Source organism: Gallinula chloropus, assembly GCF_964237585.1.
Source record: "Gallinula chloropus genome assembly, chromosome: 1".
Lineage (NCBI taxonomy): Eukaryota > Metazoa > Chordata > Aves > Gruiformes > Rallidae > Gallinula > Gallinula chloropus.
Genome location: NC_140085.1, coordinates 8,384,695 through 8,396,033, shown reverse-complemented (window position 1 = coordinate 8,396,033; position 11,339 = coordinate 8,384,695). Strand labels below are relative to the sequence as shown.

At 45.2% G+C, this 11,339-nt stretch overlaps 1 protein-coding gene across 1 annotated transcript; it reads right to left on the bottom strand.

Annotated features, from left to right (window-relative positions):
* Positions 1–2,831: 2,831 nt before the first annotated feature.
* Positions 2,832–10,569, bottom strand: SUV39H2 (SUV39H2 histone lysine methyltransferase; the record flags this gene model as incomplete). Its single annotated transcript, XM_084279583.1, has 6 exons — positions 2,832–2,941; positions 4,697–4,826; positions 6,078–6,224; positions 7,695–8,366; positions 9,337–9,482; positions 10,551–10,569. The coding sequence occupies 6 exons, from the start codon at positions 10,567–10,569 to the stop codon at positions 2,832–2,834; spliced, it is 1,224 nt and encodes a 407-aa protein (XP_084135709.1).
* Positions 10,570–11,339: the final 770 nt, after the last annotated feature.

The following is an 11,339-nucleotide window of genomic DNA, read 5'->3' as shown; positions in this document are numbered from 1 at the left end:
TTAAAAGTGACACAGTGTCCCATTAAGCTAAGTCACCACTGCAATCCAAATGCCCAGTGAATAGGTACAGAATACTGTTCAAGGCTCTAAACCAGAAACCTCAAATAAATACAAAATACTGTTACCTCCCATTACATAAATTAATGCTCCTTTATTTATCACACAAGAGGTAACACACAAAACCTTCAAGAGCAGCAGTGTTATCCAATGCTGGTGGTATCAAACACCACCTTAGGAAAAAGGCAGACACTGAACTCGAGTACAACTTCTAGGATTTGTATCTTTTAAAATGCATTTACTTGCAATTTTTAAATCAAACTGGGTGTGGACTTAGGCAAAAATAGTGTCACACCAGCCCTGGGTCATCTTGTAGAGGAGAGGCCAGAGAAACTGATTTGATTTGGTAAGGAATCCATTTCTTGCCGCCGCCACTCTTGCCCCCTTGTGTGGACAGGGCAGTCTGCAGTGGATTAAAAAGCTGGAGACTGCAGATTCCATCCACGTGGAATCATAGAATGTTCTGGGTTAGAAAGGACCCCAAGGATCATGGAGTTCCCACCCCCCTGCCACAGGCAGGGCCACCAACCTCCAGGTCTGGATCTACACGAGGTTGCCCAGGACCCCATCTAACCTGGTCTTGAACACCTCCAGGGACGGGGAATCTGAGTCAGGCTACATGCAAGAGAAAAGCACTCATGACTCCAAATGATGTAAGATCAGCTGGCGTGTGCTAACGTTAAAGCTTCACATTCCGCTTCCACTTTTTATATATATATTAAAAAAATAAGTTCAGTACAGATGTGGCATAATAAAACTGACTGGATTCAGCATTTGTCCAAGTGTGTGCATACAGGTGAGCCTGGTAATGTGTAAAATACTGTTAAATCTAAGCAAATGTTCTATTTCAACAGGTATCTTTGTATTGCAAATTACAAAACCTACAGAGCGCTTTCCACTGGCCCACACTCTTCACCCCAACTGTGAAACTGATTTTGGCTAGTAGCATATAAAATTCCACTTTCATAGAACCATAGAATGGTCTGGGTTGGAAGAGACCCCAAGGATAACACAGTTCCAACCCCCCTGCCACAGGCAGGGACACCAACCTCCAGGCCTGGAGCTACACAAGGTTGCCCAGGGCCCCATCCAACCTGGTCTTGAAGACTTCCAGGGACGGGGCATCCACCACCTCTCTGGGCAGCCTGTTTCAGCACCCGTTCCACTTTCTGCCCAAGAGCTGAATCTTCAGAGTAAATGCAGCTGCTTCTTAATGAAAACCCAACCTGTATTGTCCTTCGAATCACTTTTTGGAGTGCAAGTAATTAACATGGAATTTAAGGCATTTTCTGACAAATTAAGTAAACGGGTATACGCTGGGTACTCAACTTCATTCACCTGAGCCAACAGCTGTGCACCTTATAAAGGCAACTAGCTGACCTATGATACATAGCATCCATTTATGAAGCATCCATTTATGGAGCAACATTATTCTGCCTGACCCTATCAACATTTACATGATTTGTAAAGCAATATGCAAGTTTTACACATTTTTAATTCATAAGAACAAAGCACTTAGATCATCCCTGGAGCACGGACCTTGGCTGTAACTCCACTCAGAACCTACCTCAACTGCTCTTCAGTGTTCCTGAAGCCAAGCAAAACTTACAAATAGACTGAGACAACTTCAAGATGATCAGAAAAACAAAATAAAGACAACTGGAGCAGCTGAAGAACATACATTTCTCAGCCTTTACATTCAAGAACATCTTAACAAATGCCTACAGCAAGTGGGTAAATTCACCCCTAGTCTAACTTCACTGAAGTTAACATTTTTGCAACAAGAAAAAACAGGCCTAGTATCTTAAGAGTCTCTCACTAGGTAAAAAAGTCACAGTATGTAAAAACAGAATCAAACCCAGTTGTGAATACACATCAGTTCCCAGGGTATTTTTGTACCCAACAGATAACAGAGCATCTCTGTAATGCATCAGCTGCATTGGACAACAGGCTGCTCCCCCTATTCCTTTGTTACCTATTTCCAAACTGTAGCCAGTGATTTGTTTCAGCAATGACTGCCAAACTTCTGCAGTGAAACCAAAACAGGGTACATTACTACCAATCTTTATAAGTTCTCTGTAGAACTGCAGACCAGCCTAACTACAAATCAGAACAGAGCCAGTGAAAAAACTTACACATGTAAAACTTTTAAATAACATAACATCAGCTAAAAACATTTCAGACCTTGATCTCACATCTAGAATCTGCTAGAACCAACTGCTTTACTTGTGTGGAGTTGGATGGACATCTTAGGATCTGCATTCCTCTGGCAGCTGTCCTCAGCCCGCTCCGGTGCCGTACCTGTTATTGCTATCTTTTGATGCTTTTCATTATAAAACAAAGAAAGCAAAAGAAGTGTCAGCTATGATCCTGGATTCAAATCAAAAAAGCATCCAGACTTTTCAAGGAATCGAAGATATGTAATGTCCCTTTACCCCACTGAAATCAGTTTCTAAAAGGCCTATGGTGAGGTCACAATCGAGTATTCAAATCAAGGTACATTTTAAAGAGTTTTCTTCACATACATTTTTCTGCCTCCTTAATAACAGTTCTAGAAAAATCAATTTTTAATCCCTGTTATCAGTTCTGTATTTGCTTGAAACACTCCATCTCCTTCTTTGGCCAATGCCATTTCAATTACAAATGTAATACCTTGTTTGCACTGTACTTATTTACATTAGATGCAAGAACAGCTGAATAGATGGGTGAGAGAAGAGTCTTCTGAAAACACGTGTCAAAGAGAACAACTTGTTTGTGACTTTGGATACCCGAACTCAGTTGAGATAACCCCTGCAACACACAGCTCCGCATTTACAGACGGTTCTGATCCTCTTTTTGGATGGGCTGAGACCATCAGCAGAGTCTGCAGTCAGATCTATCGAACCTGTGACACAGAGAAACACAGATTAGCAAGTTTTAAAAGACAAACTGAACCTATGCCAGGTATTTAAAATGGTTTCAGAAAGCTTTCTAACGCCCCAGTTCTTAGAAGAATTGTATGTGAAGTTTTACTAAGTTCTGCAGACACCCACGTTGCAACTACTTACAGAATCATCACTGAATCATTGAATCATTAAGGTTGGGAAAGACCACCAAGATCATCTACTCCAACCGTCCCCTACCACCTCTATTACTCACTAAACTGTCCCTAAGTACCTCATCCAGCCTTTCCTTGAACACCCCGAGGGAGGGTGACTCCACCACCTCCCTGGACAACCTGTTCCAATGCCCAACCACTCCTTCTGAGGAGAAATGTCTCCTCATTTCTAACCTGAACCCCCCCTGGAGCAACTTGCAGCCATTCCCTCTTGTCCTATAGCTACGTATCTGCGAGAAGAGGCTGACCCCAGCTTACCACAATCTCCTTTCAGGTAGCTGTAGAGAGCAACAAGGTCTCCCCTCAGCCTCCTCTTCTCCAGACTGAGCAGCCCCAGTTCCCTCAGCCACTCCTCATAAGACTTGTGTTCCAGACCCTTCCCCAGCCTTGTTGCCCTTATACAACAGCCAGCACAATAAATCAGAATCCAAAGCTCAATGACCTCAAGCCCTGTACCCACAGGTCTGTAGCTGCTGGCCAGCTGAGACTGCAGCCCACCTCCAACATTAGTGGCACAGACACCACCAAAAAAAGAGGATTTGAGTAAGACTGATTAGTCAGCACTTGAAGAGAACTTCCACAAGAATCAGGTACAGTTCTGGAATATAGAGATGCTGCTTTGAAAACAAACCAGCAGGGCAAACAACACATCACTGTTGTGAATAACTGGTCTGCACACACAGCCTGACACACACAGCACCCCTGTCAGCAAACCTCAAGAATTTTCTATTGTGCTGGAAAAATAACCCCAAAGAAGTCACAAGCTGGCTTGGGTTGGAAGGCACATTTAAAGACCATCCTGTCCATTCCCTTGACCACAGGCAGGGACATCTCTCACTACATCAGGTTGCTCAAAGCCCCATCCGACCTGGTCATGTACAATGAAAAGAAAATAAATTATCAAAGTATCATCAAACAGCCCGAGATGGAAAGAACCTCAAAGAATCATCTGGTACAACCTTCCCATGGGAAAGGGAGCCTAGATGAGATTATTCCCACCCCTCAATTGCATCTTGAAAACTTCCAGCGATGGAGACTCCATCACATCCCCGGAGAGGTTGTTCATCTCACTGTAAAAACTTTGTGGAGTGTCCTTCCAACCTCAATATCTGCACCACAGGACCTACGTCCACAACTGAGGCCTACAGACACCAGAATCCCAAAACAAACCTTTGGTGCCTTAGGCCACTCAGCTGCTACAACTATCACCAGCAGATTACTAGGAAAGCAGTTTACCTGAAACACCAGTTTGAATAAAGGAAACCTTCTGAGCATTCTGGCAAATCTGCAAAATAATTTGCCTTGCCAGAAACTTCCACCACAACTCCTTGCTGTGCATAGGAGCACTGAAGGAGTTAAGACAGAAGAGGTGCACACAAAGCTTCTGGGTACACTCTGTCTGCACCACTCATCTGCTCTAGAATCCAGAGAGCTGCATTAGGGACATGCTGTGCCTGACCCTAGGTTGCTATGGTCAGTCAGACTGCAACAGGATCCAGCACTGCCCCAAACCTCCTGCAAGAAGGGTTAGAATCTGCAGACCTTTCATCTGATAGTCAAAGGTCAGCTCTTCTCCAGCCTTGATGGTTCGTGTCGAGAACAGGGCTATCCGAGGAAGACGCAAGTCGAGGTTGTCAATAAACACATTGAAGACCTGAAGGTTTGGATCACACTGTAAGGCAAAAAAAAAAAGGAGTTTCTGCTAAGAAAAACACACAGTAAGCTTCACTGAAGTGTTTAAGTAAACCAAGGTTACAGGAAAGGATGAACGGGCTTCAGAAGTCTGAAGTTATCTTCCAAAATCAACAAATTACCTTCCTGAAAGAGCATTAAAGGAGAACACTCATAGCTTAGGTTGGAGTCCCTTCCAGAAGGCAATCTGGATGCCATACACAGACTACACTAATAAGCAACAGCCTACTAAAAAATACAAAAGGTACCTTCAAAAAATGGCAGTAAAAAAGATGACAAACAAAGCAATTAAAGCTGCATTCAGAAATTAGTATTTACCTACAAAACCCATAAAAAGAATTACAGTTGAAAGAAAAGACAGCCCAGTGTCCCAAGCCACACACACTCACTATTGTGTATTTAGGTTTAAGCATTGCTTCCAGGCCAGAAATATTTACATACTGTGAATAATTTTGTTTTCAATTGCTAGCCTGCTTGGCTTCTGCGTTATCTTCTATGATAACGCAGCAGGAGAGTCAAGGACACTAAGTAGGAACTAGAAAACACTTAATCTGGATTGTCCAAGGTCAGCAGTCGTTGAGACAGCTTGTCTACTTCTCCACAGGTTGTTTTATTTTCGCTCTTTAGCAGTAAGTTTTATCTCATGTTAAAGAATCAGAAGTGAAGTCAGGCATTTAACTTTATGCTGAAGAGAATACTTCACTCCCATTCCCAAAAGCCACGAGGAGCAATTGGCTGTATCTAAAACTCTTCCTTCATCCTTCTGCCTGGCAAACTAACATGAAGTACAAATGTCACCAGCTCACAAACGTGAAGAGAGAAATTTACTGTATCTGTAGAACACTCACTGCACACCTCACAAACAGTACATCAGTAAGAAATGACTTGTGGTTCAGCAATCTTTACAAATGCAGTTCAGTTGAACAGGAAATAAGACCCTACCAAAATTTCCTGTTTAGACTTTACTTTTGAGTTCTTTGGCAAGTTCAGATTTGATGAGGAGGGAAAAAGTAGTTCACAGGGGAGAAATACCAAAGAAAGCACAGAAGTTTTGCCTTTCATCTCCTCTACAAGTGTTCGAGGGAATCTGACTGACTGGACTGTGCTGGCATGAAACAAACTACTCCAGAAAAACTTTGCATTTAGTAAGAGAAAATATTTCCAGGAGAAGGTATTTCTGGCACAATTAGGGTAACTCTCCAGATTCTTAGTACACAAAACAAGGTCTTACACTGTGATTCACAAAGTGGGACACATTTCCATATCGAGCTGCATCTACTGTAAATTCATCTGAGTCATAGTCCAAATCAAACAAGTATGTATTGCCCTGGTTGTCATAGAGCTGGCCCCGTCTCTCTGCTTCCTCACTTGTAATCACCTAAAGAAAAAACAAAAAAAAAAAAAAAAGAGAAATCTGCATCACATTAATAACTATTACTAAATTTAAACAAAAAAAAAATCACAATCAAGTTAGAAAAAAAAACTTTACTTAGGAAAAAAATTACCACATTCACTTTTTGATGCTGAAATAGCACTCCATCAAACAAAGTATATACACATAGAGCTCAACTAATTAGCTACCTGAGGCTTCTTTTCTAGATTAAATTTTCAACAGCTGATGCACACCACTGCCTTGTCTTGGGAAAAAAAGATACCAGCACCTCCTATAAAGAGTCTAGATGATAACACAATCAGCTGTTTCTAACTGAAGTTTCTACACCCACAATATTTTCATTAGAAGCCTTGTTTACTTCACACAAAATATAAACTTTCTCCCTTTTCCCACACATCAACAGATAGCAGGCTTGAGAACCCAGCTGCATCTACAGCCCAGTATTCACCTCCTCCCTTCCCGAGAAGCATCTGCCCCTGCAATGTCCCTGCAATGAAAGATCCTATTCACCACAGCTTGGACAGATACACCACTTCACAAAGCTGAAGCTATGCCATTAGGCTAGCACGTGGGAGCACAAGGTAGAAATCCAGAAACTCCACAAAGGAACAAAAGAGACAGTCACCTTTGACAGAAGCAACAGTTTAAGCAACTCCACGTGCAGCACGTGATGTTAAATGTGTTCCACTGTGCAGGCTCAGCAAAGAAATCACAATCTGGCAGCAAGACAGGTATGAAATGCAGTGTAATTGGACAATAAAACCCTCTCAAATCTTTCTGACAGATGAGAACTTACTCAGCAGTAGGGAATAAGCAGATTCCAGTGAAAGGGTAAATACTCTTTCCTTTAAGCCACCAAATTACATAATCGTCCTTCAGCATTAGTTTTAGCAGAGGTATTTTCAGTGACTGACCTCAAGTGTTTACAAGGAAGGTATGGACATGGGAAGTTACAAGACATGAGGCAGGGAGCACAGAAAACATAGAATAAAGACCATAAACATTTGTGCAAAGGGACAAGAGGAATTACTTCGAGTCAACTTAGTAGCTAGGCAGATTTGTGGCAAATACAACAGACTGGAGAGGCTGCCAGGAGCGAGTGATGGGTAGGGAATTTGGTAATAGCTGTTCCTCAGGAACAGCAAAAACTACAGTAATAAAGATGATCAGCAAAGAAGAATATGACTGCCACAAAAGGAGGGTTTGCCTTTGGAAACACTATTAGGGCACATAACTAAAGGAATTGTTTAGTGACACACAAGGTAAGTATTGTACAATTGCTCTGGAATAGAGGATGTTCTGGGTAATATTTTTTCTGACATCTAGAATGTCTATGAATCATATTCCTCTGCTCAAAGGCATATGTAGTAGAAGCCAAGAAGCATTAAAACTGAGGTATTTTCTCCAACATTTCATTTACTATAAATAATTCATCTATATGAGATGAATACATACCTCTCCAACATACTCCATCACAAAACTGTTGGTTTTAATTTTCTGTAGGGTTTTTACTCCCCAACCACGGCCATTGTTAGTTCTGAAAATGCAAAGAGAATAGGGTGTACCTTTCTGCACTATCCTATTAGGGCAGTCTGGCCCACACCTACAAAACGAATTGCATTCATAGATGGGTAAGCCAGGTTGGATTTTCAACTTCTTCCATTTATTGTAAGCCAAAATAAATCCAGCCTCCTTTGGGCAGCACTTCTCAGCAGGGCAGTCAGTGCATTCACAGCCAGTCGTTATTCCATTTATGATGTTTATTCCTGGAGCAGTTTTATATTCGTTAATGTAGTAGAAGTCCAAGGGAGGGCCTTCAAGATCCACAGTGTTTTCTACCAGAATCATTGCTTTATGGTTCTTTTTCCTGTTGAGTTCTTCCTTCCACCTCTGCAGAGCTATCCTTTGCTTAGCCTTCTTGACAATGTAATCTGCAACCGCGGGTTTCAGAGCTTTAACATTGTTTCTCACTTTCAGTGCTTTGCCTTCCCTCATCCGAGACAAGTATTCCTTCTTGTCATTTAGGAAGTTTTGAAGAAGTAATGGGCATTTCAGATTTTTCTGAGGTTCCCAAGTGTTTGAAGATTCTGGCCATCCTTTCCATTTCACAAGATAGTATTCTGTACCCTTGAAATACAGAGACAGAGAGAGATTTAGCCACGTTTCATTTTGGTGAAATCCAGCATCACAGAGTACACAGAGAAAAGACAAAAGAGCTCTGGATTTCAGAAATGGCCTACAGAGCAGAAGGTCTTGATGTCCCCATAACAATTAGAATTGGACAGAAAGAAAAGTTACCACGTTTTCTGTTTGCAAATGAACAAAACTTTGGATACTTTACATATCATCTCTAGGGGCAATGAAATAAGCAGCTGGGATGAACTCTGATCACTAACATTGTACCTAGAGAAGGCTAGTTTGTTAAGGCTGTTAAGCACATTATACCAATGAGCTGTTTGACTCGTATGCACAAGCAGAATATAGTTCTATCACATACAGAACAAAAAAATAATTCTAAACTTACAAAAAAACCCCTTTCAAACCCCCTAGCTGTTGTATCAATCATTATCCCAAAAGTGTAGTCCATTCACAACCCGTAACACTGTATTTATAATCAAGCATACAATTTGTATTTATTTTATAAAAGCCAAATAACTGTAACAAGGCCAAATCCTGAGACTGAATTTCACTGGCATGATCAAGCTGCAGGAATCCAGTTGCACTGCATGGCCCTAATTCATCATCAGACTACACCAGTCAGGTGAAAAATACAGACTGTTAGCTGCAAATACAGATTGTTACCTGCAAATAAAGGAGAAGCATCGTAACATATACCAAGCTACAACCTAAAAGCATCAGCATTTGGCTTTACTTCTAGGTATGCAAAGGGCAAAACATTGCGTATTCTAGCATCTCTACGTACCAAAAAGCAGCTGTTACACAGCTTTCTGTTTACAGTTCAAAGTTTAGAAGATATTTTGTTTAATGTCAGCAAGAGCTTTGTCCTCACAGCCTGCTATTATGAGCAAAACTACCTTTTGGCTTGCTCCCCAATTTCAGCTGAAAGAGTGATCACATTGGTCTGTGTTTCTCTTACCTCGTCTACCTTGTAGTCACACAAATATTCCACCTCATAACTCTTTAGACTCCTCTTGGTGATTCCAATGGATTTACAGCTGAGATTTTCCTTCCTACATAATTCTTGGAGGGTCTCAAGTGAAGCTAGACATGGCACATACCAAGCTACAATAAGAAAATTAGTAAAGAATCCTATTTAATGTCTTGGCTAAATTGAAATCATTATGCCCCACCCCAGAGTCCCCACACCATCTTTTTGGGACAGCAGCCAGCCAGTCTCTTGTACCACTGTGGTGCCTCTCCAACTTCTCTAAGAGGTGGAGCACCTCACCAATTCCCTTCTGCACCTTTAATCTGCAAAAGAACTACAAACACTGCAGAGGACAGTGGCTTCCCCGGGTAAAAGCTGCACTAGCAACTGAGTAATTTTCCTATGGCTACAGCTTCCCCATAACTGAAATACAGCGACAAGGAAACCTCCATTCTTTAACTAAACCGCCAAACGCCTGTACTTAGTCAAGTGGAATTGAGCGTTTACGATGCAACCATGGTGACTGGAGGAGAAGAGGAAGATGCCCGGCGCTCTTCCAGAAGGATCGCAGGTGCATTGTCGACTTAGGCGGATTTAAAGGGACGCGACAGCGCGCAGAGCGGCACGGCAAGCCTGCCAGCGCCCGGGAAACGCGGCTGGGCTGGCGATGGAGCGCGGAAGGCTGTGCCTCCCTCCTCCAGGCCCCGGCCGGGGCACCGCGGGGCTCTCCCGCCTCAGCACCTGCCGGCGGCGCGCAGAGCCCAACCCCCCCCCCCTCCCAACCCCGGCTCCGGGGGTCACCGCCCTAAGTTTGAGAAGGCAGGGAGGGGGCGGCGACGCCTTTCCCGCAGCCCCCCGCGGCTGTCCCTACCCCGCCCCACCGCCACCGTTACCCCCCGCGCCTTCCCGCCCTCCTCTCCCGGCCTCCGCACGGGCAGCGGGTGAAGTGGAGCTGGCAGGGGCCCCAAGCCCCCCCCGGCACCGAGCCCCGCCGCGGCCAGGTAGCCGAGATCGACGGGCGGCGGCGGTCGGGCCGAGGAGGGACCGCCACCGGCTCCCCGCCGCCGGGAGGCCTCCCGGCGCCCTTCCGCTCGGCCCACCCGGCGGTAAGGAGAAGGGAAGGAGATCCCCAGCGAGGCGCTGCGGGCGGCCCCGACCCCATCCCTGCCACGGCCCCCGAGGCACCGCCGCTGCTACCTCACCTCCTCGCCAGCCCTCCATCTTGGGGGGAGGGGGGGGGGGAAGAGGGGGAACCGCGCTCGCGGCCAGAGGTGCCAGCCGCGTGTCTGGGCACGCGCGGCTCCGCCCCTCTCCGGAAGGAGGCGGAGGGGAAGAGCGCAGCGCCCGCGCGAGCACGCGGCCCCGCCCCGCGGCGCGCGAAGGGCTGTGGCGAGAGCCGCCTCAGGCGCCCGGGCGGGGCGGCCCTCGGGCGGGCCAGCGCTGAGGCGCGGCCAGGACCAAAGCGCTGGCCCTTTGGTGTCGTACGGCAGCGCTGGGGCCGGGGGGGGCAGGGACTCGTCCCTGTGCCCGTCAGCTGATGAGCTGAACGTTACCAACCGCCAGGAAAGAAGTTGGGCGCTCCTCCCAGCACACACCTCGCGGAAGACGCCTGTTTCCTAGTAAAGCACCCGCGAGAGGCTTAACGGCCCTGTCGGCACTACTGCACACAAAGCAACCCCTTGGAGATGTCTTGCCACGAGTTAGTGTTTCTACTCGCAGGTATACAGGCCACGGGACTCAAATGTCCTGCTGGAACCAGGCTCTGGGTTTTCCATAAGCCCAGCTGGAGGTTTTCCCAGAGGAACAGGTGAACTATTGACTTATCTTCCAGAGATTTAGACCCAGGGACAAGGGAGACAACTTTCACCCACTGCAGGCAGCCTCCCAAGCCCAGCTCTAGGCTGGTAAGCCACACTGACTGGGATGCTGTAAAGATTTATGTCTACACTATGTAGTATCTCTTGCTTCTGTGAGGGAGGAGGAACAAAAGA